At 46.2% G+C, this 17,577-nt stretch overlaps 2 protein-coding genes across 2 annotated transcripts; one reads left to right on the forward strand and one right to left on the reverse strand.

The window, feature by feature from the left end:
- RMP64 (ribonuclease MRP subunit p64) lies at positions 1–5,791 on the forward strand. The gene is made up of 9 exons (XM_080393660.1): positions 1–336; positions 487–641; positions 1,412–1,488; positions 1,596–1,727; positions 2,071–2,148; positions 3,050–3,405; positions 4,125–4,195; positions 4,598–4,848; positions 5,313–5,791. The coding sequence occupies exons 1-9, from the start codon at positions 246–248 to the stop codon at positions 5,707–5,709; spliced, it is 1,608 nt and encodes a 535-aa protein (XP_080249786.1). The 5' UTR covers positions 1–245; the 3' UTR covers positions 5,710–5,791.
- Positions 5,792–6,716: 925 nt separating this feature from the next.
- TAF13 (TATA-box binding protein associated factor 13) lies at positions 6,717–9,153 on the reverse strand. The gene is made up of 4 exons (XM_080393710.1): positions 9,040–9,153; positions 8,856–8,934; positions 8,240–8,337; positions 6,717–7,352 (listed from the first exon to the last, which is right to left on the reverse strand). Exons 1-4 carry the CDS (start codon positions 9,064–9,066, stop codon positions 7,182–7,184), a joined length of 375 nt encoding a protein of 124 aa, XP_080249836.1. The 5' UTR covers positions 9,067–9,153; the 3' UTR covers positions 6,717–7,181.
- Between the last annotated feature and the right edge of the window lie 8,424 nt (positions 9,154–17,577).

The raw sequence follows: 17,577 nt of genomic DNA on the forward strand, positions 1-17,577 counted from the left end.
AGGCGGCTGGGGAAGGCCGGGAGCTCCCCCCGGCAGCCCCGGGGTGCCCGGCACACAGCTGCACGCCCCCGCCGCCTCCCCCGGCCTCGCTGCCCGCAGGCCGAGCCCCGCAGCAGCTCGGCCCACCCCCCCGCGGGGGTGGCTCGGTCCGCTCCGCTGCCCCCCCTCCCCGGCCCGGTAACGTGGTCCCGCCCGCGCGGGGCCTCCCTCCTGCCCTGCGCAGCGCCGCCCCCGCAGCGGGGAAGATGGCGGCGCCCGAGGCGGCGTGGAACCGGCTGGACGTGCCGTGGCCCGCGAGCAACGCGACGGTGGCCCTGGCGGCCACGCACCCTGCAGGTCCCCTCGGGGGGCCGGGCCCGGCCCGGGGGGGCTGGGGGGCGTTGTAAGGCGCTGCCGGGCGCCGAGCGGGACGCCCCGGCGGTCGGGGCGGGGGGTGAGTGGGGGGGCGGCGGCGGGCGCTGAGGCGCTCCTGGCTCCCTCCCGCAGTGCGGTGGCTGCCGGTGCTGCGGCGGCGGTGCTGCATCGCCGGTAAGCGGCTGTCGGGGACCGGCCTGGCCGCCGAGGGACGCGTCCTGCGGGCCGTGCTCTACGTGTACCACAGCAGGCTGCTGCGGCACCGGCCCTTCCTGGCCCTGAAGCAGGTGAGGAGCGGTCCCGGGCAGCCACTGGTCCCTGAAGGGCCTTTGGGGTAGCGCGGGCTGCCTGGAGCGTCGTGCAAAAAGCGTTTTGGAGCAGGGGAATTTGTGTCGTCTGCAAGTCTCCTCACGGTTGAGTTTAGAAGGTTCCTTGGCTCTGTGCCCCTCCCCCCCCCCCCCCCCCCCCCCGTGCAACTGCTGCTTCCCGGCCCTGTGGAACCGATACTCATGTCTTTTATACTGACGCTGAGACCTGAAGTAGGTACAGTTATACACATTTGAATACACAAGTAATACAGGGATTTAATTTTAAATTAATTGTAATAATGGGAGAGGGAAGAATAATCTTAGGCACTTTCTGTTTTAAGATGAAAAGTGAAGTCCTTACCAGTTTTCCAGTAAAGGGATTGTTAGTATCTTCAAATAACTGTTTTGAAATAGGACAGGAATTGTTCTTGCTTTCTTCATTTATGTAAATTTCATTCCTGAAAGCCAACACCAAAAGCCGTTGTATACAGCAGGGGAAACCATGCAGCACCAGTTAACAATGGCCTACTCCAGCCCATCATTTAATTCCGTGTTCACTGTAGTGTGTTAAAGGGACCTTTTTCATCATAGTGCTGATATAGGAATGTATCAGAACATTCCAGCATGCAAACCTGCAATTTATGCTGTTAAACTAAGAGGAAGGTGTCATTTAGTATAGCGACAGTTCTTGGAGCAGGACGTTCCCATCTCTCAAAAATACCTGTCAAAGAACTTTTCTTTTTTTCTAGGTTGATCAATGCTTGAAGCGGCTGTGGAAAATGAGCTTGGTGGGCTGCATTGAAACTCTGGCAGAACTGATTCCCAAGTAAGTGTTGTAATCCTGTATGTTATACTATCCATTTACTCAGCCTGCAGAGCTACAGAGGGGGAATGCTAGATCATAACCATCTCCTCATCCCTGTATCAACACAGGAAAAATAAATCCCAAGCCCAGGCGGACTGCTTAGTTCCTAGTCAGCCTATGCTGGAAACTGTGGCTCTGAAGGTATTGGGAGGTTGCAAGCTCATACTACGTCTACTGGACTGTTGCTGTAAAGCTTTTCTGTATCCTTTTTTCACCAAGAAAACATTCTTACAGTTCACCAGCAGCACCGCGTGAGACCATAACCAGGTTTGCTGTAGGCCCTGTATTGCTGACAGACTCAACTGTGTAATTCAATGTGCAACTTGAAGTTTCTTTGATAGCCAGACATCTTATTTTCAAGTTATTACGTAGGAACCTCAGGCTGTTGGCAGGCTGCTGTTCTGGCCCTGAGCAATCCAAAGTCTGGATACTCATCTCCCAAATTATCCAGGATGTTGCCTTGTGAATTGCCTTTAGTTGGTATGTTCAGCAAGTCTCATTACATGCTGTTTATTTTTTATCCTTAACTGGTGTAATCTTCAGCTTGTCCGTTAAACATCTCTGCTCAGAAGAATTCATACTTTTGAACACTGTGGCTTCGGGGTTGTTGAGCCGGCTATGGTTTGTGTATTCTAAAGTCTGTCTTGTTTGTTGTCTGTTTCAATGTGCCTGTCAGGGAGAAGGGCTTACAATTAGGCCTTGCTGCTGAGTGAGCTTTATTCATTTGGGAGGAGGAGGGGGATCCCTCCATCCTTTTGGACTTGATTCTAGCACCTGAAGAGATGTGAAAGTGGAGAGACACTTCTTATGTGCTGTTATGGAAGGCTTTCTTCTTGGTTCATAGCTAACTTCAGCACTAATAAAATTGCCGTGTTAATGCCAGCGTGCCACAAACACTAACATCTGGTACTTTTTGCAGCAAGTCCTGCCTCATGCTGAAATGAGAAGGCTGTGATAAAGTTGTTTTATAGTTCTGCTGAGTTTACCAGGGAAATCAGTGTTCTTGTCTCACAGTATGAGAAAGTAACCGCTGTCTGCAGTTGAGGGAGTAACAGCGTTGCATGGAAGAACTTAGTAAAATATTCTTTGGCACAAGAAATTTTTCTCCCCGGTAAGCGTAGAGCTTAATACTTAAGATTGTATGATGTATGATAGTACCGTTATCCTGAGTTGGTGCAGGGTGGTTTTAGGGAAAGACCTCATGTCAAATGATTTGGATGTGACCTGAGAACCTGATGAGTCCCAGGTGTGGCACTGAGCAAAGCTCTAGGGAAGCAGAGGGGCTGCTGACCAGGGATTTACTAGCCAAGTCACTGCTACGTTCTGATCTTGAACAGTTCTTTAAAGCTCAAACTAATATTAAGGAAGGCATGGTGGTGGAGTATAAGACGACAATCTTGTATTGAGAAGGAATAGAGAAAGGGCAGCTTGGAATCTCTTCTGCTTGAACTGAAGGTAGCTGTTTAGAGAGCGCAAGGTTTTGCTAGAGGAAACTCCACACCTTTCTGTTTTGTCTCTTCAGGATTCAGTACAGGTGTGTATTGCAGAGTCTCATGTCCTTGTACAGCATATTGTTGACATCGCTTCATCTGGTATCTGAGACCCAACAGATGCCTTATATCAAGGGCTTTACCTTCCCTTCTGATATCAGTAACTTCCTTGGAGTTAACATTTCTTCTGAGGTGAAAAAGCAAAAGGCTAGAATGCTTACAACAAAAAAACCTACCAGCTGGGTGAAGAAGCTCTTCCCAACAATGCCAGTGGCAGAGGTTGGGAAAAAGAGAAATTTTGCGACCTGCACGAGTACTGTGAGAAACTCTACCATCCCATGCCCTGCGGACATCGGAGAGCCAGTTCTGGTGACCAGAGCCAGCAGAGGTAAAGCCTTGTGCCACAGTGCTACTGGTTTCTGACATCTCAGAGACTAACTGCAACTTCTGTCCAACAGAGCCCAGCACTTCTACTACCTGCAGAGTGCGGTTCTAGTACAAACTCCCCTCTTTTGTCCTTGGAAGAGGGAGAGAATGTTGCGTGTACGCTTTATAAAGCTGTGGATAATGCCAGTATTGTGACGTTTTGGGGTTTATGTTTTTTTTTAAACATGATACAGCCTGGAGAGAAGCAGATGCTAAATGCAGTATGCAGGTCCTGTAAACAGTTATTTCTGTTTTCCTGCTTCTGGATAGACGGGGCCCAAGGATAGTGAGAGAAGTGAAGTGCACTGTCTGCAGCCCATACAAGAGTAGATAAGGGTGTAAGTGCAGGAGGTGAGTATCCTGTGCTTGCTTGTTCTGGGCCATGTCCAAGTTTTCCCCTGCAGTCAGGGCTATGGCCAGTGACTGCAGGCATCCAGGTGTTTGTGTGAAGCTTTTGCCCGTGAAGTTTTCCTTTGGAGCCATCTGTAAATCTTTGCATATCCCCTTCATCCCTCGCCAGCTGCCATGTGAGATGAGTGTAGTCCCCTTGAGTTTGCCTGGAAAAGCTGAGTACAGGTGTGAGCCTGCTGAGAGCTCAGCAGGGCAAAGCACTGTGGTGCTCTGTGCAAAGACTTGAAACTGCTTTTACTTCTTAATGGGAACTCTCCTCTCTCTTTATAGGGAAGCACCTGGGGTTTGATGTGAAGAGCTTACTTAGACCATCCAGACCTCCAGCACAAGAGGTTTCTATGGTACTGCTTTACACATGGGGGTTTTTTAACTTCAAAGACTCTCACTCAAAACATGATACTCCTGATTGAAAATGTCCCCTTTCTATGCCTTATTTTTTGCTTGTCTTAACAACCCAAGTTAGTGTGGAAGCTTTGTACTGAAAATCACTACTAATTTCTGGAATTTGAGCATTGGTTGGTATGTCAAGTAAAATCACCAGACAGCAAGTCAGTAGGAGACAGGAACACAAATTCTATGTGCCTCGTTTTTGTATTCCACAAAACAAGACTGCTCTTCCACTTTCTTCTTAGGGAATAAGGAATGTTCTCAATAAAAACCTTGGTGCTCTGCTCCTCTCCCGGAGAGGATCAGGCATGCCATGGTTTTAAAAGACTAATTATTTCTGTTACTCTTTGTTTCAGGGTATAAATATTGCATCGACACCTTTTAAAGCAAAGTCGGCATCACTTTCCTCTCGTATAGCAAAACTGCAGCATACTGGATCTCTTGTACAAATGGTCCAAGCAGCTGCATCGTTTGGGGAGCTGTCGGAGGCACTCAGAAAAGCTATTCAGTGGTGCAGAGGCAACAAATTCAAACCAGAAACTTACTTTCTGCGTAACAAGTTGTTGAAAAGCAACCGGCTGCACCACGTGGAGGCTCAAGGGTACAGGTAATTTTGCATGCGCGTGGCGTTTATGGTCTGACACTTTATGTTTTAATACTATGTACTTTGCTACAGTGTAGAGAAATGCAGTGGTATAACCCATTCGTTTTAAACTCTAACAGGATCACTAGTTTAGGTTACTAGATGCTCTGACATGGACATTCTGTTTAACTTTGGTCATTTGTGGAAGGATTTAAAAGGCTAACAAATGTGCAAATACTTAAGAGGGAGGATGAAAATGCAATTTAAATCATGTGCATGTTTAATCGTGGTGATGGTGCATAATATGATGCAAGGGGTGTTGTCTGTCTTCAGAATGCCCTGGCTACTGTGGTTCAAGGTGCTGTTACATCTCACTGGTATGACAAGGGAAATGGTTGAGAAGGCTAATAACCAAATTTCTCCAAACCCCAAATGAAATTAACACATTAGCAGCTGATAATTGTTTTGTGCACCTTCCTCCCCTTAAGCTTGAAGAAAAAACTGTGCTGTGTCAAGACATCTGTCCGTAAATGTCTCCTATATGGGTCACAAAACGCACGCTGGCCAAAGCAGTACCGCAGGGCATGGTTCTGTCGAAGGAGGCTCAAATCATCTGTGTGCCTGAAGAGGACTTCGAAAACTGTTTGGCAAAAACCTTCTGAGTTTTCTGGAGTCTGTAAGAGCAGTGTATCACCCATCCTCCCAGCTTACCAGGATCGACCTCTGAGTCAGGAAGGCTGTTCCAATGCTGATACAGGCTCTGTCAAACTAAGCACAGCAGGGACCCCTAAGCAGCTGCTTCTGGAAAGAAGCCTAGGCCCTGTGTGGAAAGAAGCTACTGAGAACATGGATATTGATTCTATTTTTGCAGTGATGGGTGTCTGACCCTGGACTTGCAAGGAAGAGAGGTGTCAAGTAATTCCAATTTTTTATTTTTTTTTTTTAAATAAAACCCTCAGAACCCTAATGGTGTCTTGGTAACTTGCATCCCGAGTTCTGCTAAGAAAGTAGAAACTATTTTATGGGTTTTTTTGTAAAACAGCTTTTCTTTTTTTATGGAAGGGGTGTTTCAAAGAGCTGTGTAGTCTTCATCCTTTTACCTAGCCTTGTCGAGGAACTGTGACATTGAGTTAGTGTTCCTTCTCTGTTGCTTAACCATGTTAAGCTGTCAGATCCACCATGCAAATAGTTACTGTCCCATGGCAGATGGCTGCAGCTGTTCACTTACTGCTGCTTAGGACAAAAGACTTCCTGCCACTTTTCCAAGGAAGCAGTCTTACACTCTTCCTTCTGTGCTGCTTGTATAGGGGACAGCGTTGACTTGCAATATTAGCACTGTTCAGCATTTATTTTCCTTACTCTGAAATGAGGATTTAACTGAACCTGCTGCCTCTGAGCTGCTCCAGAAATAGGGGAAAGCACAGCTGTGACCTACAACAGTAAACTCCTGACTGGTGAACATGTTTCTCGCTGTCCTGAAATATTTTTAATTTAAGTGCAGTTCTGCCTGCTTGGTAATACAAGGCACAGCTACTCCAACATGTATTAATGAAATAATGTTAAAACAAGCCATGGGGTTGCTGCTTTACACCAGGCTCTAAGTAAGTCCTAAGATCACCAGATAAGAAAAAAATTGTCTCAGCATGAAGAATGTGAGTCTGCTTTATTGTAGAGCACCTGCCTTACAGGACTAAGGAAAGGCTGTAAGTTCAAGTAAACCTGGAATAGGTTAACTTCAATTTACTAGGCTTAACAGTGGTAGAAAACAAAACACTTTTGCCCCCTAGGCCGGAAGGAAAAATATAACCTTCCTAACCCATTAAGTGCCAAACCCCCTGTATTATGCACATTGTGTGAATTATCATTGTAGGTTTAGTTAGGAGGAATAGGCACAAACTTAAAATGTTTTATTCAAAGAACACATACACAGAGCAAAGAGAAGAACTTCTATAATAGTCTTCAAGCCTGAACTATGTCCCATTAACCAAGATCCATTTTCTAGGTTTCCTGTCACAGGAACACCTAGTGGTAACTCAAACAGCTATAGAGAATCACTAGCCAGTAGCCCCCTAGATACCTGACCCAACACAGTCTTACTTCAGACTGTTTTGTGACATCTTACAAGAATTGTTAGAGGTCTTTTCCCGTTCCATAAAATGGTATAAAATTACCCAAGTATACCACATAAAATCAACAGCATTCAGCTGCTTGAAGACTTCTCAGAAAAGACTCAAAGTGAGGGCAGCCATCCCAGCAGTGACCATCCCGAACAACCCCTCCAAACAATAAACAACATACAATGTTCCTTTTGGGCAGCAGGTGCTCAAGTAATGCCCCAGTGCAGCTCGTGCACAGAATCAAGATCCATAGTTTGCTTCATCAAAGGCCTTTCTGGCTCGTTTCAGTTCTTCGTTCATAGTTAGGAGGTCTTTAACTCTGGCAAACTTCCGTGGATCCTTGCGTATTAGAAAGACAATGTCCTCAACCTGTACACGACCCTGCCGCCCAATTGACATGGCCTTGTGTGTCTGTGGGAGGAAAAGAGGAAAGTCAGCAGGGTCCCTTTGCCCCTTAAATTTTTTTAAGCTCTCCGTACCACTTCATTTTCAGTCATTTTATAATCAAAAAGTAAGCAACTGCAGGATCTGGGCACCATTATCCTACGCACAGGAGAGCTTCCCAGTAAACCATGGACTTGCGGCCGCTCTGCTGTCCCCAGCTACCTGTCACACCCAGCACACACCACTATACACACCTAACCATAATGGCATCACAACTAAAGCCAGATCACATGTAGGACACCCAGCCTGCAGAGTGCTCGGAGACAAACAGCATCAGGCAGAACTTGGAAGCAATGTGAGGTAACTATATCACAGGACAGTTGAGGGCATTTTGCCGAGGAAAGGCAAGGCCAGCCTTTCAAAGAAAAGGGATCCACAAAGAGTAGGAATAACTTTTTTTTTTAAAAAAACCAAAACAAAATTTCACACAGTATCCAAATATCTGGAAGAGTGATGGCTTCAGGCATTTCTTTCATAGTGCACAGCTACATTCCCATCCATGTAAAGACACCGGGAGAATACAGAAAGCTGCCAGACTCAGAGCTGAGCCTCGTCTTTTGTCAGCTGCACCCAGAGCGATGCTGCAGTGCACCCCAACGTCAGCTGTGTGTTCCTCCCCTTACAGTACTGATCTAGCTGCTCCTTAAGGACTTCAGACACTTATAAATGCACATGGAGCAAGATGGATGAATTTTGCCTTAATCTTGGAAGAGCAAAGTTTACGTGTGGCTTTTTCTGACTAGCATCAGAGTTTTGGGCCTGGAATAACGCAGTATTTGAGCTGGAAGTATTAACCTTCTAAGATTAAAGTTTTGGTGAGGATGTGTTGACCATGCTGTCTACAGCCGACTTACCATTTCTGTGATAAACTCTATCACCAGGTCCTCGAGAATATCCACTGATTCTGTGTAAGGGTTCTGGTCATCCCCGAATCCATACATCATGCATCTTACTGCAGAAAGAAACAACGTGAGGCTTCTTTCATCCATTCAGCGCCGTCAGCAGCACACATCTAGATAGAGCTCACTAGCAGCACATCCATGCACCAGGATGGCATGTTTATTTATTTTTTTTTTGCTGGGCTGGACAATTCTTGAGCAAACATGCAGGAAATAAGCAGGCAGACAGAAGCCAACAGAAGCCCAGTGCTGCGCGTACAGAAGAGCGTGCCTGATGACAGACTCTTTAAATACATATTTAGCCTACCGCCGACTGACCGTGCAACTCACCGTTGGCACAGTTCGGTTCAGAGGATGCATTAGCGATATTTTTTAGGGGGATCTATGCAACAGCTTGCTGTGCTTTCAGCCAGAGCGCAGGATGCAAGCTGCCGTTTGGCTATGGAAACCGGAGTTCGGGCACTCCGTAGCCACCACGACGGTTTCAGCCGTGTTTGGGGAAGGGACATGGTCCCTAAAAGCCGCGGCGGGTGACCGCCAGGGCAGGGCGTCCTGGCCCGGCTCCACTCACGTTCTTTGGAGAACAGCCTCTTCCTCTTGCCTTGCCCGCCGTCCAGGCCCCCGCCGGCCTCCTCCGCGTCTTCTTCGAACTAGACGGGGCACAGCGGAGGAGAGGCCGCGTCAGCGCCCAGGGCGGCGGAGGGACCCCGACCCCGACCCCAGCGGGAAGCGCTGCCCCCCCGCCCCCCACTCACCGGCGCGTCCTCCTCCTCGTCCGCCATGGCCACACCTGCTGCCGGGGCGGCGCTTCCGCTTCCGCTGCCCGCAGCCGGCGGGGGCTGCGCCCGGCGGGGCTCGGGCGGTGCCGGGGGCGGCACTGGGGACCGTGCTGTCGGCCTTGGCCGGCTGCGGCTGCATCATCGGCTGCGCGCCGGGCGGGCTGTGGGCGCCGGCTGAGGCGCTGCCGCCCGCCGGTACCGCTCGCTCTCCGAGGGTGCCGGAGCGGCCGGGTTTCTCTGGGGAGGCGGCTGCTCCGCCGGCGAGAAGGTGCTGCGGGCCCCGGGAGCGCGGCCGTTGGGGGACCGAACCGGCCGCAATTGTTACGTGGGAGGCCGCGTTCTTCCTAGCTGCTTTGGTATCTGGAGCATTTTAATACAACGCGTTTTCTTCAGGGGCAAAATAAAAAACTGTGCAGTGCAATGCTTTGTAGGTGCAGACCTGGGGTTTCGCTTCAGCTCCCTGCCTGCGGTAGCTGCCCGTGTGACCGCCTGCAGCCCGGACGAGCGCTCGCCGCCCTCGCCGGGGGGGGCGGGTTGGTGCTGCCCTGGGCGGCGGGGGGTGGGTGCACGGAAGGAACACGGGGTAGGGCTGGCGAGTGCCCCGCTGCCAGGCTGGGGGGCTGCCCCCGTCCGCCCAGCCCCTGCCGGTATCGGGGCGCCGGGGGAAGCTGGGAACCCCACGGCTTGGGGCTGGGTTATACAGGCACCTGCCTTGACCCAGAAGCAGGTAGGAAAGGGGCAGTTCAGGGACCGCAAGAAGAAGGCAGCGTATGGATTGTTTACCTTGCATCGTTCACTGTTGCTAGTAACTATAAATAACTGTAAAGCAAATAGCTTTGCAGATGGGTGTGCTCTAGCCTGTAAAATTCTGTTACTGTGGAAGCAGGGATGCTACGAGCCTTTTCTCCCTGTAATTTTTTTTTTAATTTTCCAAAACCAAACATTGTAATTCTTCACATTGAAGCTGTGCTGCAAAGGAGTTACTCTGAGATGGATTTGGTGACCCTCCCCAAATCTGTTCATGATGCTCTTTATTAGGTTGTCAGATCAGGATAATGAGGTTTGAAAAGGGACCTCGGGAGGTGTCTACTCTGTTCCCCTGCTGGAAAAGAGGATCAGCCATGAAGTCAGGAAGGTTGTCTTCTCCCAAACAGTCAAGTCTCTGGCCTGTGCGGTTGCCAGGGGCTCTTCCATCCCTTCAGCAAGACTTGCACTTGCCCTTGTTGAATTTCCTAAGGTTGCTGTCAGCCCTTGCACCAGCTCTCCCAAGTCGCTCTCAATGGCAGCCCTGCCCTCGAGTGTGTCAGCTGCTTTCCCCAGTTTGGTGCCATATGACCGTTTGGTAGGAATGCACCTCCTCCAGATGACTTGTAAAAATGTTAAACTGGACACATCCCAAGGTAGACCCTTATAGTGTCCCACTTCTAACTGCCATGCAGGTGGAGTATGACCCACTGACTTCTACCCTCTGAGCCCAATTATCCAACTAGTTTTTACTGATCTAGTTGTGCACGTGTCCAGACTATAATGTCCTAATCTGAATAAAATATTGCAGGAGATAATGTAGAAAGACTTGATAAATCTGGGGTATATGACATCTGCTATTCTCTCCTCATACAAAAATCTGGTCATTTTGTCATAGAAAGCAGTTGGGTTGGTCAGGCATGATTTACCCTTGATAAATTCATGCAGTCTCCAAATCCATTCTCCTTCATGTGCCCAGAAATATGTTCCAAGGTAACTCACTCCACGATTATCCCAGGGACAGAGGTAAGGCTGGCTGAATCCGCAGCTCCCTGAATTGTTCTTTTGACATCTTTGAAGATGGGTGCAACATTTACTTTCTTCCAGTCATCAGGGATCTCCGCCTTGCAAGGACGTCACCCAGCTCTCTCGGCACCCTCAGATGTAGCCTGTCAGTTCACATGAACTTGTACAGGTCCAGCTTGCTCAAGTAATCCCTAGCCTGATCCTTGTCCACTGGCAGCTCCGCTCTTGAATCCTTTTAGATTTTCCAAAGGCCTGGGAGACCTTTTTGGTAAAGACAAGCAGAGGATTAGGACATATGACCCACCTGCTTTAGCAACAGGACTGCATTTCCCTTGTTCGGCTTTTTACTACCAGTGTAACTGCGGAAGTTCTGGTTGCTTTTCATGTCCTTCACAAGTCACAGCTGCAGCTGAGTTCTGGCTTGCCTCACACCATCTCTGCACACCTGGGGAAAGCTTCTAAATTCCTCTTTTGTAGCCTGTCCTTGTTTTCACCTCTTAAATGCTGCCTTTTTATGTTGGAGCTCTGTCCTGGGTTCCCAGTGCAGCCAGTTATCTCCTGGTATGCCTGCTTGTCTGAGTATGAGGATGGCTCGTTCTTGTGCTTGGAAGATGCTCTCATTGAAGACTGCCAACTGTCAAGCTCTCTTGTCCTTCAGAGCTGCATCCCATGGGATCCCATGTGGTTGTTCCCTGAATGAGCTGAGGTCCAGGATCTGCTACTCTCTTTCATCGCTCTCCTCAGGATCCTCAAGTCCACTATTGCATTGCTGCTGCAGCCAAGTTGATTACCATGTCCTCAGCAAGTTGTTCCTTTGTTAGTGAGTAGCAGATGCAGCTGTGTGTCACCCTGGGTGGCCCATCTAATACCTGTATCACAAAGCTATTCCTGACACCCTACAGAAATCTTGACTGCTTGTGTCTCATCCTGTTGCCCTTCCAGCAAATGTCAGGGAGGTTCAAGTTGCCCGTGAGAACCTGAGTCTGATACAGAGACTTCCCAGAGTTGCTTAAAGAGGGGGGGGAAGTGTCCATCCGCTTTCCTGCCCTGGTTGGGTGGTCTCTAGCGTGCTCCCACCATGCTGTCATGCCTACTGGCCTCTCCTCTCATCCCAAAGTTTTTGAAGGAGGCACATTTATCCTTGTAACAGGTAATTCTGGAACAGCTAATGTGAGAGCAACTTCCTTATGGACTTTGGCTGCGAGTTTGTGACTTGAAGCTGACAGTTCCTGTGCACTTGTAATACACTGAGTATTATTTGTATTCTGCAAATATGAAAAACAGTGAATGTGCTGTATCAAAGCTCAAAACCAATTTCTGACTTTCATTTTATGAAAAATAGTGGCTAGGGTGTGACATGGAAGTCAGTGGGTCTGGGTTTTTTTTGCTGGTACTAAGAAGTTGAAAGATTGCACACCACTTAGTGACAGGGTTTCATGGAAAGAGGATCTCAAATGAACTCTGGAATTTCCCTTTCAGATCATCTGTGACTTGGGAGAGAACATGTGTTTGCTGCTGCCCAGGTCTGTTCAGGATAAACTGAAGATGAAACTTCACAATATAAGGTACGATACTGGTGCAGTTACAGTATGGAGTTGCTTGTCCTGTCAGGAAAAGGCTTCCTAGAAGTAAATGTCCTTGTAATCTATGAATTCTAAATACTTAAGACTTTATAGCTTTTAGGCCATTCAAAAAGAAAAAAAAAGGTGATAATAAACTTGTGGTTTTTTTTTTCTTTTCTGATGGCATTGGTACATGTTCTTACAACATGCTAAGGTTTTAACTATGGGCTAAGTAAATATAGGTAGAAAGGGAGAAAAGGACAGCTTGTTTTACTGCTTGCGTGTGGAACTGATTTGGCTTAGCCAAGTCAAAACACTGGGTTTTATTCTTGTTTCTGATTTTTAGCATGATTTGGGGTAAGTTCTTCCTCCTCACTTTATATAGTGAACACGGAACATGCATCCATGCTTGGCAAGTGATTTGAATTTGAGCATTGTGAAAGAAGAGCGTTTGCTTTCTAACATGGTAAATGATTTTAGATCAATAAATTTGAGATTATGCTTGTAATAATAACCTACAGGAAAGGGAATGTACTTACTCTTTTTTTTTTTGGTGAAGTAACTGATGGCTCTGAGAACTGAAGTATACTAAGGGCAAAGAGCTGGTGAGTGAAACTGCTGGCAGGTGTAAAGAGATGGAATGAGATGCTTTTGCTGTGCTTGACAGTGAGGGTGGAAATCCAAAAAGAAAATATGTTCTCCATGAACTCTGGATTTAAGGAAACGTGAATGGATGTGTAGCCTTTTCACTTAAGTTTCTCCTTTTCCTAGTTCTCAGTACTTCACACATTGAAGCACAATTGACTATGACCAAACAACTTGGAAACTGAAGGTAATCCCCACAGGCGTGGCAGTTTCCCATGGCCAAAACCTGGAAACTAACTTCAATTGCGAGGCTAGAGTACACTCTTGCATCAAAAGTAGGACTGAAATCAATGTGTGTGGTGGTAACTTCTGTGTATGCTGCTTGCTTCCTGCTGTAACCGAGTGCTCAGTGGAGGAGTCTGCACTGGAATCTAGAAGCCCTTGCTGTGACAGTCCCTCGCTCTTGGGGCTAAACACAGCGCAGAATGACTTCCCCTAAGCCAAACAAGTACAATGTGACTCACAAATTCTCTTTTCCTTCTATATAATACTTGAGTCCTATCAACATCTAAATAAACTTTTTTTTTTTTTTGTGTGTGTGAGGTATGTTTCATACTGTTAGCGTAAAGTAGGTTTAAAAAACCCCCAAACCAGAGGAGTGGCAAACAAAGGGAAATGGACACAGATCGGTTGCTTAAGTAATGCCCTTTTCAGCTAGGTTATAAAAAAAGGGCCTCTGCACCATGCCATGTAACTTGAATTTGTGCTTAAGTTCCCACCTGGAGCTGCAAAGAGAACTGTGTTTCTTTGTAATTTAACATCTAAGGCTTGAACAAGATTTAGCCTCATCAGCTTGGACACCTGTTAGTGTTTCTTAACATCTTAAAGAAACTTTAACATTGATATATTTTATACTGTAAAAAAAGTTTCTTCTTAGTTTTACTGCATTATTTTTAAGTTGCTTACAATACTCTTAATATTGTTGGTAAAGTTCTTTAGAGTACCAGGTCTAGAACAAATGTCTTAGTTATGCCTCAGAAGTCATGCTGGGGAACCACTAAGGACGGAAGAAAAGAAATATTTTTCTATTAGAATGGTCTTTAAAAGTTGTCCAAAACTATTTATCCCAAATTTATAAATACTTTGGCCACCTGAACCCTGGCTGCTATGGGCCAAAGCTGCCAGCAGTACCTTCTGACAGTGTGCAAACTGCCATCGAGTGTGGCTTATTTTACAGATCTACCTGCCAAACCTTCCCTGAGGTTTGTGAGTATTGTTCGTTATTTCATTTTTTCCATCATCAGTTTGTAGAATTTCTGAAATGTCTCTTGGAATTGGGGGCCGAGTACCAGGTTTCCCAAGCCAATTTTTTTTTGAAGAAAAAGAATCTCTAAATATCAGTGCAATGTTTTTTATCATGTTTAGCAGAAAGGCAGCTGTTGTTCTGAAGTCCTACAGAATCTATGTGGGCTTTGATCTCAGTGCATTGGTTTCGCCCTGTTCAATAATACTTCTGAATTGTGCAATAGCTTATATCCTTCATAAATTGTTGTGAGCAGTTAAGCTAGTTTTGTTGATGCCTGAGAAATACAAGGTTCTTGTGCCTTTGCCAGGTTTTGGTTTAAGAAAAAATTTTGTCTTAAAAGAAATTTTTCCTTATCAAGAAAAATCCATCACGTCTCCAGCAGGAGGCTCGCTCTCCCAGTGTAGTAACTGCCTTGCCAAGTTCAGTTTGAACAAAGGCTTTTCTCTAGGGAGCTGAAGAGGAAGGGAAAGGTGCAGCTGAGGGGCAGACACCGGAGAAACAAAAACATGCTGGAGAGTACAGCCAGAGAGAGTCTTGATGAAGCACAGATGGATCCCAAGGAATGAATTCAAAAGGAGTGAGTACAGCACCTTTCAGTGTCTGAGTCTAAATAGCCTTCCCTGGTGGAGTTAGGGCTAGACACCCCATTCTGTGCCTGCATCAGGGGCGAGGGCAACAGACCAGCAGTGCTGTATTTGTCACACACCAGCCAGTGGAGAATAACTTCTTGGGAAGCAGCATTAGCAAGAAAAGCAATGAGATTTATTCCCTGCCCCTCACTCCCCCTACTACTTCTTGGCATAATATGTTTTTCATCATTCTCACTGGTTTTCCAAGAAAATACTGGTTTAAGTAGCTATGTCTGTGGAAGTGGTGGATTTATTGTCTTGTATAAATTTGGTAAATGTGCCACAAGGTGCACAAATGGCATGCAGATTATTAGAATATAAAAATATGAACTACCTTCCCTGAAAAAATCTGCTGTATGTTTAACTAAACAGTTGATGGCTGCTCAATAATGACCTTATTGAGCAGAACAGTTTGCTGTGCCTTAAAAGCAGACTAATTGTATCTGAAGTAGATGGAGGTCAAGCATTTCACAGGTGCTTGGACAGCGTTAGTGTTAAAATACAGCTGTGCATACTGCCTTAATGCTGTGGCCAGTTCTTAGGAGCAGATCAAATTGCAGTTACTAAACCCAATATTAAAATCACTTGTGCAGATAAGGGAGGGATGCTTAATTTACTGTTTATTGGTGGTGCCTTTAGATACCCACTGGCTGTAAATGCATCAGATGAAAATAAAAGGAAGTTACAGGACTGGTGATAGCATATTGTGGAGAGGCTGGCTTCTCATATAGAGGGCTGTAGAGGTAAGTCACACCTCTCCATTTATTAACTAGTCATTTTTATTTTGGGATGTCATGTAAGATCAGTTTGCCTTTTCTTCTGTTCCTTTCCTCATTGCACGGCACAAATCCCACAACTTATTCCTCCCTCCTTTGCCTCTTCTGTAAATGGGTTCTGGTCTTTTATTCTGTTTCCAAAACATTTAAGCAGGAGAGTGAATTAAGAAGCTGTATGTCTTCTGGGGTTTGTCCCTGCTTGCACAGAAAAAGCTAGTTTCTCCGTAATATACAGTATCATGTTATAGCTGGGATAAGCAGGTACTAAAGTACTCTCCAGCAGGAGCAGGATTAGCCAGTGATACAGACTGGAAACTTAGCTGCTGCTAAAATTCTCTTTCCTCCCTAGCCAGAAACTTTGATAGTTGAGGGAGGTATCTTGCTTCTCATGGGCAGCCACCCCACTTAATGCAAAATGAATTGTCTGTATTTAACACTTGGCACTTTCTGTTCAGCATCCAAAATTTGTTTCATACTGTACTACATTCTAGTTCTGAGCACAGTATGAAAATAATGCTGAGCCCAAGGAGCAAGACTTGTGACAAAGACTGAAAGAAGGCAACACTGAAACAACCTTTCAAGTGACAGTAAACGGAGCTCCTTCTGCCTTATAGCATGTTGCTTCTCTGTCTAAATGCCTCTAGAGAGGCTGAATCTGAAATGCCTACCTGCTAAAAATCCAACCCTCTGATTTTCAAATAACTTAAGAAACTTTTTCAGGTTACTTCATTAACATGAAATAGAATTATTGACGTAGTATCTGGTCAAGGTCCCTACTAAAATGCATTCTATGCTATAGCGGCTCTAGGGGACTGTTGCAAAAAGACTGGCTTTATAGTGCCAGGGTTACTGTGACAGACTAGACCAGACACAGCAGAGGAAGACAAAGCAGAAAGTACTGCTGAAAGGCCGGAGAAGATTGCACAAGGTGAAACACTTCCATAGAAGCTAGTACTCTACACCATTTCTGTACGTAACAGGTGCAGAAGAGGCAAAGTTTTACAAGGTAATGCTGAGTGCCTGCAGTATAGTGTATGCACTACAAATGATTTAAGACATCAAAAGCATTTAAAACTGAAATGATCTCTACTGCTTCAGTATGCTGTAGGCCCACCACTGATCAATGAGTGGGGAAAAAGAAAGGGAGAGCTTTTGTGTCCCTGGCCTGAGAAAGTGCAGTTCCTCACTCCGCAACACAGCATGTTCCTTAAGAACTTGGCAAGAAAGTCTGCTGCTGTCAGACACCTGTTTACGCAAAGCAAAGGCACTGACATTTAAGTTTTAATGTTTAGGTGAAGGAGAGGACTTGATTTTATTTACTATCTTACCTGTCACAGGGGCACAGATTCTTGAGCGTAACAAACTGTGGTGTTCTTCCCTGCAGATGGCTGAGCAAAAATGCAAGAGTTATTCCAGTGTTTGAAGCACTTGCGAATGAAGATCTCTTGACCAACACAGCAGAAAACATGTGTCCAGTCCAGAGGTAAAGGTGGTTCAGGATAAAACGATACCTGCTGTTTCTAGTACAGCTGTTAGAAAACCATGTATGTATGACCTAGCGCCTCATGGCTTCTGCTAAGGACACCTCAAGGCAACAGTACACACACGCTCAAGGATTGTGCAGTCCAATTCACAGTCTAGTGCCATTTGAAAGCACTTCTAATACAAATGGATTTATCAGGCCTATTTTATGTATTTAAGCAGTTAATAAAAGCCTTCCGAGCACTCTAAGGGGTTTTGTTCTGAAGAGAGACTAAAACAAGAATTGCACTTTTTGACATATACAGGCTTCTTTTCAGAAGCTCTTCAGTCAAGGTTAAGGCATTGACAAGATTGATGCTTTTGGAAGAACCCTTTTTTAAGATACTGAGAAAGTATTGTTCCTG

This window comes from Falco punctatus (assembly GCF_963210335.1).
Source record: "Falco punctatus genome assembly, chromosome: 6".
NCBI lineage: Eukaryota > Metazoa > Chordata > Aves > Falconiformes > Falconidae > Falco > Falco punctatus.